Source organism: Mauremys mutica, chromosome 5 (assembly GCF_020497125.1).
Source record: "Mauremys mutica isolate MM-2020 ecotype Southern chromosome 5, ASM2049712v1, whole genome shotgun sequence".
Lineage (NCBI taxonomy): Eukaryota > Metazoa > Chordata > Testudines > Geoemydidae > Mauremys > Mauremys mutica.
In genome coordinates, this window is record NC_059076.1 from 98,373,915 (window position 1) to 98,396,063 (window position 22,149).

General features: G+C 40.3%; 1 protein-coding gene across 1 annotated transcript in view; it reads left to right on the forward strand.

Annotated features, from left to right (window-relative positions):
* The window catches only part of ATP8A1 (ATPase phospholipid transporting 8A1), a 227,265-nt gene that overhangs the window by 144,120 nt on the left and 60,996 nt on the right, over window positions 1-22,149 (forward strand). The window contains exons 24-26 of the mRNA XM_045018807.1: window positions 5,824-5,996; window positions 13,032-13,215; window positions 13,318-13,428. Coding sequence (XP_044874742.1) covers window positions 5,824-5,996; window positions 13,032-13,215; window positions 13,318-13,428 — 468 coding nt within the window. The remainder of the gene's footprint in view (window positions 1-5,823; window positions 5,997-13,031; window positions 13,216-13,317; window positions 13,429-22,149) is intronic.

A 22,149-nucleotide genomic window follows, 5' to 3' on the forward strand; every position in this document is an offset into this window, starting at 1 on the left:
ATTTTTCCTTCATAATATTGCTTTCATAGAGCCCCACTGTAGGAGATTAGGTCTCAGTAACCTTCCTGAAGAAGTGGACTGAGAATTCCTGCTATTTAAAACAGTGATAGAAGTACTGCCCTCCCAAAACAAACATCTGCTGTTGATACTGTGTTCAGAGAATAGAGATTTGTGAGGCTGTGAACCAAACTCTTCATACCAGCCCTAAAGATTTCAGATACGGTCTTATCATAGATAAATGTAATAAAAAATTGTGTCCCCTTAAGTAACTGACACCTGAGGTGATGGTCGGGCACGGGAACATCAAATACTTCATAATGTGACCAAATGCATAATATTATCCACTTAGTCTCCAAAGACCCTAAATAGTCCATTAGATTTTTTTCTAAACAGCTTAGATATAAGTAGTAGCTAACAGCTCTTTTATCATTCCTGGTATGTAGATTTACCTATCCTGAAAGGTTTCTTAATTTTTTTAATTTGGTAGCATAATTAAGACTTTCTGGATTGCAACATGACTGCTTTGATGTCCTGGGACAAGGACAAGGCATTCTGCCCTAAAGCCTAGCAACCCTGCTGATTTATGAAGAGAATTAAGAGCCTGATGCATTGAGAAGAAATTAAAGAATGGTTTAAATAAGCCCTTTCTCCCAGTGTAGCAGAAAGACATTAGATACACACAGTGAGTGAGTTAAGTTTTGCCTGCTGTCCCTCACAACATCAGACGCTCTTCTGATTTATAGCAAACAAGCCCATGTTGATACCTCGTCTCGCTGTCTGGGGTGGCTCATGATTATGTGTGCCCACCTCAGGACAGACTGTCAGAAAACAGGGCAGACACCCCATACTGATGGTGTGTTCTATAATTAGATTTCACCAAGCCAGTAACAAATGTGAACTCCTGGATCACTATGCCAGTCTTACCATGGAATCTCAGACAGTCCAATCAAACTCTCCAGTCTATCTTTGTGATAATAGGTCACTTAAGCCAAAAATCACACTACATCAGGTTGCTCCCTGTCCCAAGAGACCAATCACTTACCCCAGATCAATTGCTACCCTAGATCTTACACAAAAGACCTCACTTGTAGCCAATTCTATAGTAAACTAACTCAAGGTTTATTACCTAAGAGAAGGAGTGAGAGTTATTGAGAGGTTGAAGCAGGCAAAATATATGTACAGGTGAGCCACAGTCTAAAATTCCAAATGATGGCAGTGATGTAATAAACTGCCAGTTTCCCAAAAGTCTCTCAGGGCTACCCAGAATAACTCTGGAGATCTCTGTCTTTCCATTCAGTTGTTCCACCCTGTTAGAATCCAAACAGTCCAGAGATGAAGGATCTTTCCCTGAATCCATACTTATAACTTCTTCTCACAGAAAACAAGCTGACAGGGTCACTACCCATGTGGGCCTTTCCTTTGATGACCGAGCATGAGGAATTTATTTATAGTCTTTGACCACACAATGATCACTTGCTTTGAAATTAGCACTTTCCTGTTAAAGTTCTTCATTTGCATTCCACAAGGCTTCTTCATTGTTTGATGGGTTATTTAGTTACAGGGGTATGCACAATGTAAATATTTGCTACTCCATTATAACAGGATACACATAAGTAAAAACAATGCATGTAATGTTCGATTCATTTTCATGAAGTTTAAACACCAAACACTCTTATACATTTAACAATTACTTTGATCTATGCTAATATACAAGTGAATTGACCTGGGTCTTCAGCATGAGCACACCCCTTACAAATATCATACAAACCATGGAGGGTTTGAGTGACCACTTATGTGAACCACTTCAGCACCAACATTCCAACTCAGATTGTTGGCAATGGTATCTTTTTTTTAAACATGCACCATGGAGGTATAAATAAAGGTCACTTCATTCTAGATGCATCATTCACACAGATTGATAACCTCCTGATATAACACAAGTTGGCTGAGATCCTCCCTATCCAGGAAATACATTGAGACTATAATATCAGTGAAAATCTTTAGAAGATCTCCTCTGATCTATGGGAGAAAGGATTTGAAAGGCAGCCTGATAGCCCTTGGCTCTAGCAAATTTATTTAGTCTTGACTCCTGCAGTCTTCAAATACCTCAACAGTCAAAAATACTCAGTATGCTCCTAAACCCAGAGTGGAAACATCCTTATCTATCATTATTTGAAGAGTAGGCTGAGGGAAGGGCAACTTCTTGAAGACATACTCTAGCTGTGTTGCCTCACTAGAGTCTTAGACCTTCTTAAGAAGAAACTATGTCATATCCAAACTATAAAATACTTGGTTTGTACAACAGATTCAACCAGTTTTGCAATGGCTACATCTGTAATCTTGCAAAGGGGATGGGTGACAAAAGTGCAGGCAACCATCAAGACTAATGCACACAACATGTCACTGGGCCTTCATGCCTGGACCTAGCTAGGTTCACTGGATGGGATTTTGGAACCATCTTGAGATAAGCATGCAGGAGCCCTGGTGAAATATTGGCAGGGCCCTTCAAAGGTTAGAATCTGAGTTGAGACCAGCATGTATTTTTGATTTGTTTACTCACAGACTGGGAGATGTGAAGAAGAAGCAAGCCCTCCCACAGGGTCTCAGCTACTTCACTATAGGACTGAGCTCTCATGAGCCAGGAATTCAGATATAGGTTCACCTTCAGGCTTTTATGACACAATTGAGTTACAACCACAGCCTGTTTAATTGGTGAACACCTTGGTGACTGCTGACAGCCCAGATGATAGTATCTTGTATTGATTGTTGTCATTTTGCCTTATCAAGATGTGGAAGTAGGCATCTTGAGGCCCAAGAGTCCTGAAAAGTTCCATAGTTGAAACAAAGGACAGGAATACTGCTAATGGTTTTATTCTATTGCAAATACTGTATCTCTACATCCAGTCTTGTTTCATTCATAAGATGAATGCAGTGTTCATGCAACATTAATGTTGCACAGGTAAAATAATAAAAAGTCAGGAAACACAAAATAAGCATTATTGTTAGAACCTTAATTTGTTGTATTGCACATCCATTTACATTATAAATAGCATTATATTAAGCTATACTTTTAACTGGAAAGCAGGAATAGAATATATTATATGTATGCATTTGTCATTGGTTCCACCCCCACTCTGAACCTTAGAGTATAGATGTGGGGACCTGCATGTGAACCTCTAGGCTTAATTACCAGCTTAGATCAATATGCTGCCACTATCCAAATATTTGAGGCATTTGGAAAACTCTGTATTCCCCCCAAAACCTTCCCCTCCCTGGTTAGCCTTGAGAGACTCCTCCACCAATTCCCTGGTGAACACCGATCCAACCCCCTTGGATCTTAAAACAAGTAATAATTACTCATTCCCCCCCCCCCCCCCCGCGTTTCGCCCCTCACCAACCCCTGGTGAGTCCAGATCCAATCTCCTTGGATCTAAAAACAAGGAGAAATCAATCAGGTTCTTAAAAAGAAAGTTTTTAATTAAAGAAAAGAAAGGTAAAAAAAAAAACCTCTGGGAGATAGCATACAAGCTCATCTCACAGACAACAGATTCAAAACACAGGATGTTCCCCTGGGCCAAAACCTTAGTACACACAAGTATACCCAATTTGATTACGCCCCTAATGCCAAGACAAGTTACAAAAAGAAAATAAACATAAACCTATTTATTTCCTTCCTTTATACTCACTACTCTGATAAGAGGCTGATTCCTTGATCTTTTCCACTCTGGTCAAAATTGAAACTGACCAAGACAAAGGGAACTTCCCTCCTTCCTTTTGAAACATCATGTGCCCCCATTGGTTCCTCTGGTCAGGTGTCAGCTAGGCTAGGTGAACTTCTTAACCCTTTACAGGTAAAAGAGGCATTAACCCTTAACTATCTGTTTATGACAGCATTGCAGCAGAATTAACGTTGCTTTTGAAACCTTAATTTTTTATTTCCTAAAATTTTAAGATTTTTTTAACTACACGTCCTTAATATTGCATATGTGTAGTTTTTGTGTATCATGGGTTTTTCAGCAAAAGAAAATAATTGCATGTGCTTAATAGTTTCATTATTTAAATAGTCTCTTTCATAGGTGAATAATGTTGGGGAAGGGTTAGTCTTAACTTCCACTGTTTGGTTGGCATCAGTTATATGTAAATCTAGATTAATGGGGCAATAGTTCCATGTTTTATGTTTGGATAGCTGCATCTTTGCAACATAGAGATAGAGAGGGTTTGTTTGTTTTTGTTTTAATGAAAGCTTTGAATCTGAAGAATATTTCAATATGCAGCTTGAAAGCAGCAGCCATTGGTCCTGCCAAGATGGGCAAAGAAAAATGCATTAATGTCACAAAGGGGCTGGAGCTTCATGAAGATCTGCTCATATCTAAGCATACCCAGAAGTGATTGATTATTTGTAACTTTTATTTTTTCCCCACCCCAAATGTAGCAACACGTTTTCCTTACTAAGAATTATATGTCCATTTAAAATTTAAGTTATTTTTGCTGTGGGTTGTTTAAATAATGTATGGATCAAATTTTTCTACAGTGGGGGAAAAGTAGGTTTTTTTCACTATCCAGTAATTCAAACTACTAAGACATTTTGCTTAGATTTTCCTTTTAATATTTTAATATATACAGGCAAAAACAAAGAATGAGATAAAGAACTATTTAGCCCAGAAGTTGAATGTTTTGGCAAGTTATGGCTATGTAAATATGAGGTTATATTGAAAACTGTTTCACAGCTTTAGAGTCACTATTGGCTATCACCGTAATTTATATATTTGTTCCTAAACAAATAATATCTAAAATATTTGAAGGCACTGGCATATTTTCCCAAGATATTTTTGATGTAATAATCGGAGCGGGGGAACATTGTCTGGGTTTGCCAAAGGAAGGCAGTAGTGCTTTATGGCAGAGTGGGAGGGAAGGAGGTCAGAAACTGATGCAAAAAGGTGGGTGGTGGTCAGCTTTGTGGCACTGACTCACCGCTGGGAAATGTAAGGCTTTAAAGGTGCCAGCCCTGGGTGGTGGAAGCCCTTTCTCCATGCAGCAGGCAAGGCGGCACTCACCCTCCCTCCTGTAGAGGTGCGAATATCAGGTTGGGTTAGGACCTGCTGTGGGCATTTCAGTAGTCACTCCTTTTTAGGGAGGGTAGGAAGGAATTTTTCTCCTTTTCCCATATTGGCTTTGGTGGAGTGAGGTTTTTTCACCTTCCACACAGCAGATGTCAGGGAGGACCCATTATGGTGAGGAGAAAAGGTGGTAGGCTGTATGTCTCAACTTATTTTGTAAGTCTGGGGTTGATATCCAATGCAGGTACTCCATAAGGAAGTCATCCAGTGATTAGATAAATGACCTTGTAAAGGACTTAAAAAGGGGGTGGTGGTTAAAGGAACAGAACGGAGGAGGTTTGGGGTTTCTATGATTGGTACCCAACCCCCATTTCTATAGCCCATCTTAACCCTCCTATGAGTGGGGATGGATGTTAAGGTCCAAGCCATGGGTTGGCTTGAGGACCTGGATGGAAAAGGAATGGGCACTGGTGGAAGCCCTGGGTAGTTATTTGAATAAACATGGAGTTGCCTGCACTATATGCTTTTATCTGCCGGGCAGTCCCAAACATCTAATAATAAAGTTGCGGCCTTATTAAATCCATATCAAGTGTCTCCTGTCCTCCTTTCGGTATAACCGGACAACAGATTAAGAACAGTATATGTTTGGTGGTAGAAGTACAGTATCAATTGCTCTTTACTACTGCATTAAAAAGTACAACTTACTTTGAATGTAGCAACAAATAGAAATAAAGATAATTAACATGTATATTTTGTTGTGTAACAGGGAACAAGAGAGACCCTAAGTCGTCATTGCAGTACTCTTGGTGATGCTTTGAGGAAGGAAAATGACTTTGCTCTTATAATTGATGGTAAAACACTGAAGTATGCCTTAACATTTGGAGTAAGACAGTATTTCCTGGATTTGGCTTTGTCATGTAAAGCTGTTATTTGTTGCAGGTAAGGTTTAAGGTGTGTTCTTTTTTTCTTTCTGAATATAAAATATTATCCAGGAATAGACTTGTTTCTGGCACCAGTCTTATTGAATATATAGCTAGCTAGCTAGTTTAACAACATTTGAGAAAAGAATATAAAAGGTCAAAGTCAATAAAGATTTTGTAGAAATAAATCATATATTATAATTTGTTGTTTGCATAATATTGTGTGATCATGCAATGGAAGAGGGTATTGTAATCCATACCACAACACAGAGGAATTAACAAGCAAAACTGGAGTCCAGGATCTGGCTCAAAGACAGCCAGTGTTTACCCAACATAGGATAGGGTCAACAAGATTCAGGCACTGATCTCCACGGGGTTATCTATCTACCTTTAACTCCAGCTCCTATGCCTTGTGTAGAGATCACTTTGTAGACAAAGATGCACATGAGATAGCTTCTAAGACTTTTCCTATAAGCCTGGACTCATACCCAACAAAAAGTGCAAAGGAAATACACGTTTTGTTAAGACCTTTTCTTCACAATCAGAGTTCATTCTCTTGATCAAGGACATAAGTCTGTTCAGATTGGTAGCCCACCATAACAAGGGGACTTGGTCAAGATCAAAGAAGCATCAAAGCATCAATCTGGAGATAAGAACAGCTTTCTCTCTTGGCTTCCTCCAAGGGCCATACTACCAGTGCTTATTGGGCTTTCTCCTGGCTTTCCAGGTTATTTCCTGATTCTTATGCACAGAGATGCAATTCAGCCAGTCCCTGTGTTTGCTATCGGTGCCATGGAAACCCAATGGCCCCTGCGGTTCAGTTTCTCCTCCAGCCTGGACTTGCTGGTCCGTGACTTGGGTGGTAGATTCCATTATATCAGCTATCAATAAAAAAGTATTTAATTGTTCCCTTCTTTAAGCTTAATGAAAGGTGTCCGGTACTCCCATCACCTCCACTGAGTCTGTTGTTACCCATAGATCAAAGGCATATTTGTTGGCAGCTACCAACATCCTATAACAATAAAAAAAAAGTGTCAAGTGTTACCAGTTTCAGTTTAATTAATACATTTAAGTCATCTAAGATCAATTGATCTTCTTGCTTTCTGATTAAGTATTTAACATCATGTATCTGGAAAAAGGATAAGGGTTATTACTATAAATGATCCTAAGATTCACCAGGAATAAAATGGAAGTTTGTATATTTTCATCCCTGAATCCTTTTTTAATCAGAAAAAGTTATGTCCATAATATTTTCCTAATGGTCTTAAATCCAGGAATACAAAGATTGGAAGTAATATGAGCAGGGCCAGCTCCAGGCACCATCAAAGGAACCAGGTGCCTGGGGTGGCCAATAGAAAAGGGGTGGCACTCCGTCGGTTATTGGGGTGGCACATCCGGGTCTGCGGCAGCAATTCGGCGGTGGATCCTTCAGTCCCTCTCTTCCTCTTCGGCGGCACTTCGGCAGCAGCTCAATCTTTTCTTTTTTCTCTCTCTTTTTTTTTCTTCACTGCTTGGGGCGCCAAAAAAGCTGGAGCCGGCCCTGAATATGAGCATACATGTTTGAGTAGTATCTGCAGCTTTATTAGGATTATTACACCCAAGAGAAGGAACTCCAGGAGATGAGGGGTAAAAAAAAGTATAAAATACTCATCCTGTGATTCGCGTGGGCATTTTGTTAGGAATGCTGGACATTATGTGAATCACCAGAGTAACAGAAGAGATCATTTGGTATCCACCAAATAATACGAATTTAGATTACTGGGACTGGAGGGCTAGAGGTATTAGTTGGGATCAAGAGCAAAATGTAAAATATGTCTAAAATCCCTGAAAATAAAGAGTGAGCAACGTGCAGGGGGTTATTATTTTATTTTAATTAGTTATTTTTAATTACATTCTGATTTATATTAAAAAGTTCGGTTCTTTTATGTAGAGAATTTTATCCGGTTTCTTCATATTTTTCTGAGAGGGCTTGAAAGAGAAAAAAGGGAATAATACAAGAAGAAAGTATCTATGCTGAGACAGCAAGGAAGAATTTTCCTCTGTGAAACTAGACTATGAATCATCTGTCATACTCCTGTAAAAAGGAGCCTGTTTTAACCTTCTATATCAATCTTTTCCATGGCAGGACAAGCAGACTCTCTAGACTTGGCTGTGAGGCATGCTTCCAGTTGAGCAGAGGGAACATTTTATTAATACCAGCAGTTTGTGTTGGCAAAGAACTTGGCTAATACATGCAATCATAAAAACTTTATTTCACTTTTAGTAGCTGGTTCCTTTTTTTTAAACTATCATTAAACACCACCTTTTACTCTTGTAAATTAACTAATATAAATAACATTGTGCCTCCACTGCCCTAATTCACCAATTTTACCTGATTTACTAATTTTTTGTTGAAAGAGAGGGGATCTGTCCTTCCCAAAATCTCATTAACAGCCATAAAGATACCATTTTTCCCGTATAAATAAGAATAATTCTTTTTGGAGAGCCTCTCAACATTGCCATCCTAATGGGAACGGAGCCCCTGGGCCTTGAGCTTCCAGAAACTTCAGTAAACTGTGTCCTTTAAGGTTGCAGGAGCCCCATCATGGTACTGAACTTTTGATGCCTGGTATTATATAAGGAGATGCAGTTGTTTAAACTTAGCATTTCACTTCAGTGCTAGATTTCTGAAATGGTGCTACAGTCTTTATTCACTTGAAAACTCAGCCCATGTTCCACCTGGGCCATACTTCTCACCAGCCGCCCATGAGTAGGAATACACAGAGGCACTCTAAGAAAGAAAAGGTTCACACATGTATTCCACTCAGATGTGCGCATGCTCACCATATTGATGCCGGTGAGTTTTCTGAAGCAGTACCTTTTGCAGCAGTCCATGCACCCTGTATTTCCTTGTGGCTCCCCCCAAAGCTATATGAGGGTGATGCTGCCCAACCCACCTTGGTTTCTTCTCACTGCCCATGGCCTGAGTCAGAGCTCCCCATGTGATTTACCTCACAGTTTTTTGTCTCTGGAGACAGCTAATTAAATTTTTTCCTTATCTGTAAACAGTTAGCACCTGTTAGTTAAGTTTTCATTTATATTTTAAAGTGTGTTTTAATACAGTAGTTAGTTTTCAGTGCTAAACATCTTTGGTATGCAGCACTCAAGAGGCTTTAAGCACTGCCTGTTGTACAAAGTGTCTTTTCCAAATAGTGACCTGCATGCCTCGCTGCCTTTTGTACCTCGGTGAAGGGTACATTAAAGAGAGGTCCAATATCTGCCACTCGTTCAGAAAAAGAATGCAGATTTCAGGAGACCTACACAAACACCACCTCATGATGCAGGCGATGAGACTTGTTTGGCTCTGGGCCCATCTAGCGATCACCCTGCTTCCTGTGCACAGACTGAAAATGTAGCTGCGGTTGTCTCAGACAGACTGCTGGAGAAAGAGAGGTCGGTGTTCTCCAGGGCCTCCCTGAAAATGACACACAAGACAAACCAAGGTGACTTAAAGTCGAAGAAAACTTCTTTGAAAAACAACTCAGGACACCAGCAGGATTCAGCAGGTACTCCAGATAGAGCTGGACCATCAGCCCACCTCTCCCCAGTACTGCAGTAGGAGGATGTGAGTACAGTACCCTTGACTCTGGTACTGTCTGCAGGATGACCATTTAGCCCAGTACCAGTGAACACTGTTACAGCAGCAACATTTCTGGTACTGACAACTCCACGAGCTTATGAGTCAGGAAAGGATTTGCCTTGCCTCTTTGTCCCAGACTCTCCTGTGATTCATGAATCCATTGTTTTATTGGCACCTCCTTCAGTATGGGGGTCTTCAATCTCCTCAACTCTGATGTAGAGAATGTTAGTGGTACTGATGCCAGTATCAGCTAAGAAGTATAATAAGGGCTCAGCTCCTTCTCCAGTACCATCTTTGGTACTGGTGCACACTGTGTTGGCACCAGTACAGTTTTCAGATGCCATTCATTCTTGGGCACTACATCAGCACTGAATGTGGTACTGGGACAATAATTGGCTTGGGTAACAACTCCAGTTTCTACTACCATACCGACTACAAGTTCTTTCCCAGAACCATCTCAGGATGCTGTGCCATCAATGTCTCGTGAAACCTTTATGATACCAACTACCATACATGCCTTGGTACTGATATTAGATCTTTCACCCTTGTAAAGAGGTTATCAGGCTGCCTAGTAGCCCCAATAGGTGTTGCACTCCCCAATGCTTACTGACCACTCACAGTCTGGTTCATTCTCCTAGTTGTTTGCTGTCCCTCTCTTGACACAGATGGTCTAGCAAATTTTCCAGATTGCCTCCAGAAGGGGAGCATTGATCTCTAGAATGGGACTGATCCTACAGCAGGGACAGATCACTGTGGCCCAGTTCTTACTGACTCCCTATGCCTTACACTTTCCTTCAATGGCCATTGTGTGTCTGGTGTGTCTCGTATTCCCCAAGGTCATGATCATCACCCCAGACTAGGGGGTCATCTGAGTGCACGGTGACAAACCTTCCAGATCCACTTGTGTTGGAAGTACGAAAAGATACTCTTCCCCAGAGCAGCCCATGCTGCAGAAGGAACCATTGCCTTAGGAACCAATTTTATTGCAAGACGATTCATCTGAACCTGTGTTCCTCCTCACCCATGACTTAATGATCCCAGACACTTGATTTTAAGTCTCATCAGGAGCTTCTGAGAAGAATGGCTGCATCTTTGGGTATACAAGCTAAGCTTGTACAACAAAACACAAGCTTTTAGACATTTTCTAGGCTTTTGCCCCTCCCTATTAGTGTAGCTCTTCTAGAACTGGCAAAGACCTTATGGCATATACCAGCCTTTCTAGCCTCTACAGCTAAGCACATGGATAAACGCTATTTTGTCCCTATGCAAGGCTTTGAGGGTTTTAATTCCTATCCTGCCCCAAGCTGCTTAGTGTTGACAGCCACTAAGGAGAGATTGCATCAAGGGAGATTTAAATAAAGAAAAAGAGACCAAGAGGCTTGGCTTATTTCAGAGAAAATAATTATTCCACATTCTCTCTACAGATGCATGTAGCAAATCAGCAAGCAGTGATAGTTAAATAGGACTTTGTAAACTGGGATGCAATATCCAAAATAATTGAAAAGCTACCAGAGAGGAGGCAAGAGAGGAATTTAAGGCTTTCCTGGAGTGGCTAAGACACCAGTTGAATCTGCTGAATTAATGGATTCATAGATTCCAAGCCAAGAAGGGCTGTTGTGATGTTCCTAATGCTTGATGGCCTCTGCAATAACAATGAGGCGAGCTTCCTGGGTACAGAACTCGGGCATAGCTACAGACATTCAACAAACTATTAAAGACTTTCCTTCTGATGGTTGTTACTTGTTTTAGGATATAAGCGATGAGATCTTACATTATTTTAAAGACTCTAACAATGCTCATTAGGGTCTATACTCCAGCCCCCAGAAGGTGCCAATACATATCTTAACAACTTCAATTATAGTATAGTATAGTATTATAGGCAGCCTTTCCACCCATCAAGGCAACCATATTCTCAAAAAAGAAACACAAAATCACGAAGTCAGCCATGGAAAGCAGCCCATTTGCATTCTCTTTCAACGACAGCAGTACAGTCGTTGGTGATCTTCCTACCACCTTGTCCCCCCGACCATTCTGTGGGAAGGATTATCCCATTTCCTCACTGCCTGGGAGTCTATAACAATGGACAAATGGGTCCTAATCACTCTGAGATTGGGATATTCTAGTCGCGAGACCATGCCAAGATCATTCTTATAGCTCCAGCATTGTTGAGACAATGCAGGTTCTCAGATGTTCACAGCCTCTTGATTTAGCCTCCAGGGCCTCAGCCTCCTCTTCCAAACCTTCTGGTTATTGCATACAGTCTTGAACAGTTGATACCATACAGTATGGTGGTTGAGTAGCTAGATCAGGCAGAGAAAGACTTCTCAGTGGCAGTTCAAAGGATGTTCTTAATAGCAGAAAGCAACCCGTTAGATCTGCTTATTTAGCTAACTGGAAGCAATTTTCAGTGTGGTCTACGCTCCATAGTATACCTTCCTCAGAAACTAGGATTCAGGACATTTTAGAGTACCTGGTATCTCTCAGATTGTCATGTCTTTTTCTGAGTTTCCTGGGAGTCCATTTTGCGGCAATCTCAGCAATTTACCCTCCACTTAGGGAAGATTTTCTAGTTTTTTTTAAAAGGTGTTGTTTGTCGTTCTCCAATGAAGGATTCATCACTATAGCATTGTGTTCACTGCTTTCATGGGCCCTCTGTTTGAGCCAATGGACACCAGCTCCTTGCCTCTCCTATGTCAGAAGACATCTTTCCTCATAGCGAGTATGTCAGCCAGAAGAGAAGAGTGGATAAATGTCATGCTCTCCTGGAAGGCCCCCATTATAAAGCTCAGCAGAAAACAGTGGGACTCCTGGCTCAGTACAAAAATTTGTTCTGTGGGAGGAGGCCAGCAATTGCAAAAGCAGTGCAATAAAGAGTAAAACAGTATAGTTGCATAGTTAAAATTTTCATTCCTTGACTTTTGTGTAAAATTAAGATTCCAACATCTGTTAGCTCAGCAATGTTGCTCACTTTTACTATTTGTCTATTCCTGTTTTTCTATTTTAATGTGTGATTTTATTATATTACTATTTGTAAAATAAACGCATTAAAATATATAAATAAAATATAAAACATATCTAAAACAAATATAAAATATACAATGGAAAGTTAACACTGCTGTTGGGACTTCCCCTTTTACATTTTCTGACTTTTTAATATTTTAATTATATAGCCTTAATGCTGTATTAATGCAGATTTCTGCATTTTATAACAGGTATTTTAGTGATGTTTGGCATATGTATGGGAAACCCAATCCTACTCTAGCCTTGCTGAAAAATCCTGTGAATGTGTCTTTGAGGGAGGTAAAAAGACAATTTCAATGACAGATACTATATTTAATCTATTTTATTGCCCTTTAGCAGAACAAAAAATATTTTAACATAATGTGCATTCAGAATTTCCATGTTCAGGGTTTGTTCTTTTTTTTTTTCCCAAAGGGTGTCTCCTCTTCAGAAATCTGAAGTAGTAGAAATGGTAAAAAAACAGGTTAAAGTAGTAACACTGGCTATTGGTGATGGAGCAAATGATGTTAGTATGATACAGACAGCACATGTTGGCGTTGGTATTAGTGGAAATGAAGGGCTACAGGCAGCTAATTCTTCGGATTACTCCATAGCACAGGTAAATCATTATGCTGTCAAACATATTAAAACAGAATACTTTTATATCGTTTAATACTGACCAATGTACATGTTTTTAAACATATTTTTTCATTGTTTGCAGTTCAGATATCTGACGAACTTGTTGTTGGTTCATGGTGCTTGGAACTACAGCAGAATAGCTAAATGCATCTTGTACTGTTTCTACAAGAATATAGTCCTTTATATTATTGAGGTAATGGTACAGTATATCCAATATTACTTTTTCAAACTCTTTATTTTTAAAGTTTTTCTTAAGTGTTCAACGATATTGCATGATTTTCTAAGGGAATTTAAAAATAATTTCAAAATTATTACTCAAGGTAAATATTTCTTATTAATAATGAATGGCTTACTTTGTTTTAAATTGGATTTCATTTGATTTTGTTATGAAAAAATATATTTTTCATTTATATTGGGGTATTACTATTGCACTTTTCCTATTAGAATTATCTCTGTGTAACAAATTATTATTTCCCTATCTGCTCCAAATCAGGCATAGTGAGGATTTGAGGTATAGTGGTCTGTGCCCCAAGAGACTACCTATCTTCCAAGCTGTGGACTTTTCGGGGGTCTGCCTCTTTGGGGTACATTTACACTTCGAACTGGAGGTATAAGTTCCAACTTGAGATATACCCACACTTGCTGTGATCAAGCTAGTGTGCTAAAAACAGAGTGTAGTTGTAGTAGCGAAGACATTAGCCATGTCAAGTACATACCCATCCAAGATACTACATATGTACTTGGGGTGGCTAGCCCTTCCAACCACCACTACATGTGCATGCAGGATTTCTATTTTTAGCATGCTAGCTCAGATCTAGCGTGGGTATGTCTACTCTAGCTGGAAATTACACCTCCAGCTTGAAATGTAGACATATCTTATCTCTCTCTCTCTTGTTTTTCATGAAAAATTCCAAAAGCTCTCAGTTTCATCCTGATGGAGAACAGGAGAATTTCAAAAATCTCAACAACTTTTGCAGGATGGGAAATGTTTCCTACTGAGCTCTAATGATAATATATACACATATTGTTAGGGATATTTGCACTTTCATGTGCAACTTTAAATTTGGCATTTCATGACTTTACAGTGCTTAGCTTTGCAACCCAAGCATTCTTTTAACATAATTCTTGTATGGATTATTGTAGAGAGAATTTTTTAATTAGAATTTCTGTCTCTCCCCGTTCTCCTTTTTCCACAACCTCTCTTTGTTTTTCATTGTTTCTCTTTCTGTACCTTTCATCACATTTTCCCCTTAAATGAAATAGAAACCCAGTGATGCTTATATTTGCTTCAAACTTCTGAATTCACAATGTTTGTGTGGGTTCAAAATTAGGAAAAACAAGTTTGTCCATTCCAAAGCACGGCCCGTTTGTTTGGGTTATTTTTCTTAAATACATAAGATACAAATTAATACTATTTTAATAAAATGTTGAGTGGTATTACATTTTTAAATAAAAATCCTTATTTAGTAAGAACTGCAGATGGTCATCAGCTGCAAAAATCAGACCACTTAAATTAGATGCCTAAGATTTGACCCTCTAGGTTTGAAAATTTGCCTTAATTTCTGCTTTTTTTAAAAAAGCAAAACCTGTTTCTTTTTGATGGAGCTTGTCACAAATAGTGCAGCTGTTGGGGATTTTTAATCTTATAATTTTACTTTGTAACATTTCCGTAAACTTAATTGGATTTATATTCTATTTAGAAGAAAATATAACAAAAAGAACAGAGTGAAAAATTCAGGAGCTTTGAAAAAAGTTCAGAAAGAAAAATTATAATGAAAAAATTAAACAGTCTTATCTACAATTTTTCTTACATAAAATATGCTAAAAATGTTACAGTTGCAAAGTGAAGCACTCAAGGTTCTTTGGCACTTGCGGTTGCTCCTCATCAAAATCAGAACATATATGTAGATGCCTAACTTTAAGCATAAAAATTTGAAAATTTTAATCTAATAGGTACATTAGTTCTACGTATAGAGCCCTACAAATCTGCTGATAGCCACTTTATATCAGTGGATGCGGATATCTGTGGACCAGATTCGTGGATGGATGCGGATCCAAATTTTATATTTAGAGCCCTGCAAATCTGCGGATATCCATTTGATATCGCGGACCATGTTTGCTGATTGCAGATCAGATGCAGATACAAATTTTGTTTCCACGCAGAGCTCTATTTATTATATTTCTTAGTCCAGAGAAAATTAGTTGCTGATTTGTACTAGAAATGTGCAGTTCTCAAGTCTTAATTTGAAAATTTGTTTATATATATATTTTGTTTAACAATGACAGGTATTTTTGTTTAATATTTAAAACTAACTTTGAAATACACTATATATTTATTTTTAGTTAAAATATGTAATTTTTTAAAAATACATAATGAAGCTATACATGAGACAGGATGATCTTTAGATTAATTCCCATATACACAACTTTTGCCAGGTAAAACACCTTTTGCCAATGTTAATAGCTAATGTCAATACTGTGAATTAATAGACAGAAAAATCCATCACTGAATGTCTCTAGCCAGGACAACTACTAGGCTTCAATCTCTCTTTTCAGTTGTTTGTACTAATCAGGCATGGGAGCAGAGATCTCAGTGACTACACCTCTAACCCAATATAACGCTGTCCTTGGGAGCCAAAAAATCTTACCCCGTTATAGGTGAAACTGCATTATATCGAACTTGCTTTGATCCGCTCAAGTGCGCAGCCCCGCCCCCCTGGAGCACTGCTTTACCACGTTATATCCGAATTCATGTTATATCAGGTCACATTATATCAGGGTAGAGGTGTACTTGTAAGTGGAAAGTGGACAGTGGAAGCATGTGACTAAGAGAACCAGGCAGAGGAAAAGACAGGCTAGCGAAGGAGAAATAGAGCTCAGGAACAGATTTGCTGAGTTGGAAAATGAAGAAGCGGCACAGCAGGTGGTCACTGAAGGTGGGAGGGCAAAGAAGAAGAGAAAAGTAGCTAGTTCTGTAGGAAGAGGGGAAGAGTCAATGGAGATAACAACACCAAATATGAGCCCCAGGAGAATACAGGATGGGTTGCAAAGGATTGCAAGGGAGAATAGAAATCAAGAGGACTTGCAGCCAGAGGGAACAGGGAATAGACCGGAGAATTGCACCATCACCAGGAAGAGGCAGGTCTACATAATCGGGGACTCCTTACTGAGAAGAATAGACAGGCCTGTAACCAGAGCTGATCTAGAGAACAGAAGGGTGTGCTGTCTGCCGAGTGCTAAGATACGGGATGTGGACCTGAGGCTGAAGAGGATTCTAATGGGAGTGGGAAAGAATCCACTGATTGTCCTTCATGTGGGAACAAATGATACGGCTAGATTCTTGCTGGCACATATCAAGGGAGACTATGCCAGACTGAGGAAGACACTCAAGGAAACCGAGGCTCAGGTGATCTTCAGTGGGATTCTGCCTGTTCCTAGAGAAGGGCAACAAAGGTGTGACAAGACTATGATGATCAACAGATGGCTCAGGCAGTGTGCTAAAAGGAGGGCTTTGGGATGTATGGCCACTAGGAGGCATTCATGGACAGAGAACTGTTCTCTCGGGATAGACTTCACCTGAGTAGGGAGGGAAATAGACTTCTAGGATGGAGGCTGGCACAACTGATTAAGAGAGCTTCAAACTAGGAATTTGGGAGAGATGGTTGGAAGATGTCCAGGTAATCGCCACGCTGGATTTTAATATTGAGAGGGAAGAAAACCAATTAAGGATACAGCCGTGGGTAGGAGAATGGACATAAGGAGGAAGGGTAGTGTAGATCCCAGTGTAATAGATGATACTGGTGATAGAATGACTGTGCCTAATCGGGTAAAGAATGTGAGCGAAGCCAAACAGCAAAAATTAATATGTTTGTACACCAATGCGAGGAGCCTAGGTAACAAAATAGAGGAACTAGAGTTACTGGTGCAGGAAGTGAAACCAGATATATAGGGATAACAGAAACATGGTGGAGTGGCATTGTATATCAATGATGAGGTAGGCTATAAAGAAATAAGAAGTGATGGAATGGATAAGATAGAGTCTGTCTGGGCAAAAATCACATTGGGGAAGAAAGCTACTAGAGCCTCCCCTGGGATAGTGCTTTGGGTGTGATATAGACCACCCAGATCTGATTTGGATATGGATAGAGACCTCTTCAATGTTTTTAATGAAGTAAACACTAATGGGGATTGTGTGATTATGGGAGACTTTAACTTCCCAGATATAGACTGGAGGACAAGTGCTAGTAATAATAATAGGGCTCAGATTTTTCTGGATGTGATAGCTGATGGATTCCTTCACCAAGTAGTTGCTGAACCAACAAGAGGGGATGCCATTTTAGATTTGGTTTTGGTGAGTAGTTAAGACTTCATAGAAGAAATAGTTGTAGGGGACAACCTTGGTTCGAGTCATCATGAGCTAATTCAGTTCAAACTAAATGGAAGGATAAAAAAAATAGATCTGTGACTAGGGTTTTTTATTTCAAAAGGGCTAACTTAAAAAAATTAAGGAAATTAGTTAGGGAAGTGGATTGGACTGAAGAACTTGTGTATCTAAGGGTGTAGGAGGCCTGGAATTAATTTGTAAAAGTTTCAGAAACTATCAGAAGCCTGCATCCCAAAAAAGGGGGGAAAATTCATAGGCAGGAGTTGTAGACCAAGCTGGATGAGCAAGCATCTCAGGGAGGTGATTAAGAAAAAGAAAGTCTACAAGGAGTGGAAGATGGGAGGGGATCAACAAGGAAAGCTACCTTATTGAGGTCAGAACATGTAGAGATAAAGTGAGAAAGGACAAAAGCCATGTAGAGTTGGTCCTTGCAAAGGGAATTAAAACCAATAGTAAAAGGTTCTATAGCCATATGAATAAGAAGAAAACAAAGAAAGAAGTGGGACCGCTAAACACTAAGGAATGGAGTGGAGGTTAAGGATGATCTAGGCATGGCCCAATATCTAAACAAGTACTTTGCCTCAGTCTTTAATGAGGCTAATGAGGAGCTTAGGGATAATGGCAGGATGACAAATGGGAATGAGGATATGGAGGTAGATATAACCACATCTGAGGTAGAAGCCAAAGTTGAACAACTTAATGGGACTAAATTGGGGGGCCCAGATAATCTTCATCCAAGAATATTAAAGGAACTGGCACATGAAATTACAAGACCATTAGCAAGGATTTTTAATGAATCTGTAAACTCAGGAGTTGTACTGTATGACTGGAGAACTGCTAACATAGTTCCTATTTTTAAGAAAGGGGGAAAAAAGTGATCCAGGTAACTACAGGCCTGTTAGTTTGACATCTGTAGTACGCAACATCTTGGAAAAAAAATTTGAAGGAGAAAGTAGTTAAGGACATTGAGGTCAATGGTAATTGGGACAAAATACAACACGGTTTTATAAAAGGTAGATCATGCCAAACCAACCTGATCTCCTTTTTTGAGAAGATAACATTTTTTAGACAAAGGAAACTTAGTGCATCTAGTTTACCTCGATTTCAATAAGGCATTTGATATAGTTCCACATGGGGAATTATCAGTTAAATTGGAAAAGATGGGGATCAATATGAAAATTGAAAGGTGGATAAGGAACTGGTTAAAGGGGAGACTACAATGGGTCATACTGAAAGGTGAACTGTCAGGCTGGAAGGAGGTTACTAGTGGAATTCCTCAGGGATCAGTTTTGGGACCAATCTTATTTAATCTTTTTATTACTGACCTTGGCACAAAAAGTGGGAATGCGCTAATAAAGTTTGCGGATGACACAAAGCTGGGAGGTATTGCCAATAAGAGAAGGAAATCATACAGGAAGATCTGGATGACCTTGTAAACCGGAGTAATAGTAATAGGATGAAATTTAATAGTGAAAAGTGCAAGGTCATGCATTTAGGGATTAATAACAAGAATTTTTGTTATAAGCTGGGGACTCATCAGTTGGGAGTAATAAAGGAGGAGAAGGACCTCGGAGTTTTGGTTGATTACAGGATGACTATGAGCCACCAATGTGATATGGCCGTGAAGAAAGCTAATGCGGTCTTGGGGTGCATCAGGCGAGATATTTCTAGTAGAGATAAGGAGGTGTTAGTACCGTTATACAAGGCACTGGTGAGACCTCATCTGGAATACTGTGTGCATTTCTGGTCTCCCATGGTTAAGAAGAGTGAATTCAAACTGGAACAGGTACAAAGAAGGACTACTAGGATGATCCGAGGAATGGAAAACCTGTCTTATAAAAGGAGACTCAAAGAGCTCGGCTTGTTTAGCTTAACCAAAAGAAAGCTGAGGGGAGATATGATTGCTCTCTCTAAATATATCAGAGGGAAAAATACCAGGGAGGGAGAGGAATTATTTAATCTCAGTACCAATGTGGACACAAGAACAAATGAATATAAACTAGCCATCAGGAAGTTTAGACTTGAAATTGGACGAAGGTTTCTAACCATCAGAGGAGTGAAGTTCTGGAACAGCCTTCCATGGGAAGCAGTGGGGGAAAAAGACATATCTAGCTTCAAGACTAAGCATGATAAGTTTATGGAGGGGATGGGATGATGGGATAGCCTAATTTTGGGAATTAATTGACTTTGACTATTAGCGGTAAATATGCCCAATGACCTGTGATGGGATATTAGATGGGATGGGATCTGAGTTACTACAGAGAATTCTTTCCTGGGTGTCTGGCTGGTGAGTCTTGCCCACGTGCTCAGGGTTTAGCTGATCGCCATATTTGGGGTCGGGAAGGAATTTTCCTCGAGGGCAGATTGGCAGAGGCCCTGGAGGTTTTTCATCTTCCTCTGCAGCGTGGGGCACGGGTCACTTGCTGGAGGATTCTCTGCACCTTGAAGTCTTTAAACCATGATTTGAGGACTTCAGTGGCTCAGACATAGGTTAGGGGTTTGTTGTGGGAGTGGGTTGGTGAGATTCTGTGGCCTGCGTTGTGTAGGAGTTCAGACTAGACAATCATAATGGTCCCTTCTGACCTTAAAGTCTATGACTCTATGAAGGTGAGTACCTCTTTAAGGGGTAGAGAGACATGGAGTGATTCTGCAACAGCTGCAGAGCAGGTCAGCGTGGGGATACTGAGCATCCCCCCAGATGACCAGAAGTGTACATTTGGAACAGGAGAAGCCCTCTTTTACATGGACCAGGTGGAACAGCACCCACCCTTTCACATGTAGAAGTGGCAAAATACCAAGTTTGGTCAAGATCTGCTGTGGGCACTGTGCTAGTTGCTCCTTTCTCGGGGAGCTGGGAAAGAATTTTTTTCTTGCTGCCAGATAGGCCTAGGCGAATTCAGGTTTTTTTCACCTTCCCCACAGCAGGTTTGGAAGAGGGGAGCTTAGCTGGGGGCAAACATGGACCAGGGCTTAGACTATGATGTCACAACTCATTATGTTGATGTAGGGTGGATGTCCAGTGAGGTAATCCATAGGGAAAGGATACATTGATCAGATAAATGGATTGATAAAGGATTTAAAGGAAATATTCATTAAAGGAGTGGAAATGGGGGATTGGGGCTCCTATGACGGGAACATCAGAAAGCCAACCCCCCCTTCCTTTATACCCCACCTTAACCCTCATTTGGTGGGGGGAGGGAATGGTAAGGTCTTAGCAACAGGTGGGCTGGGAACCCGAATGCAAAACGGGGAGGGCTGATGGAAGCCCCCCAGTTATATATTGAAATGATCATTTATGAGGTTCAACAAGTATAAGTGCAGAGTCCTGCACTTAGGATGGAAGAATCCCATGCACTGCTACAGACTAGGGACCGAGTGACTAGGCAGCAGTTCTACAGAAAAGGACCTAGGGGTTACAGTGGATGAGAAACTGGATATAAGTCAACAGTGTGCCCTTGTTGCCAAGAAGGCTAACGGCATTTTGGGCTGTATAAGTAGGAGCATTGCCAGCAGATCGAGGGACGTGATCATTCCCCTCTATTCGACATTGATGAGGCTTCATCTGGAGTAGTGGGTCCAGTTGTAGGCCTCACACTACAAGAAGGATGTGGAAACATTGGAAAGAGTCCAGCAGAGGGCAACAAAGATGATTAGGGTGTTGGAGCACATGATTTATGAGGGGAGGCTGAGGGAACTGGGATTGTTTAGTCTGCAGAAGAGAAGAATGAGGGGGGAATTTAATAGCTGCTTTCAGCTACCTGAAATGGGGTTCCAAAGAGGATGGATCTAGACTGTTGTCAGTGGTACCAGATGACAAAACTCTTTCAGCTTGGAAAAGAGAAAAGAGAAGACTAAGGGGGGACATGATAGAGGTATATAAAATCATGAGTGATGTGGAGAAAGTGGATAAGGAAAAGTTATTTACTTATTCCCATAATACAAGAACTAGGGGTCACCAAATGAAATTAATAGGCAGCAGGTTTAAAACAAATAAAAGGAAGTTCTTCTTCACGCAGCGCACAGTCAACTTGTGGAACTCCTTACCTGAGGAGGTTGTGAAGGCTAGGACTATAACAATGTTTAAAAGGGGACTGGATAAATTCATGGTGGCTAAGTCCATAAATGGCTATTAGCCAGAATGGGTAAAGAATGGTGTCCCTAGCCTCTGTTCGTCAGAGGATGGAGATGGATGGCAGGAGAGAGATCACTTGATCATTGCCTGTTAGATTCACTCCCTCTGGGGCACCTGGCATTGGCCACTGTCGGTAGACAGATACTGGGCTAGATGGACCTTTGGTCTGACCCGGTACGGCCTTTCTTATGTTCTTATAAGGGGACATGGTCTCAAGTTGCAGTAGGGGAGGTTTAGGTTGGCTGTTAGGAAAAACTTTTTCACTAGGAGGGTGGTGAAGCACTGGAATGGGTTACCTAGAGAGGTGGTGGAATCTCCTTCCTTAGAAGTTTTTAAGGTCAGGGTTGACAAAGCCCTGGCTGGGATTATTTAGTTAGGGATTGGTCCTGCTTTGAGCA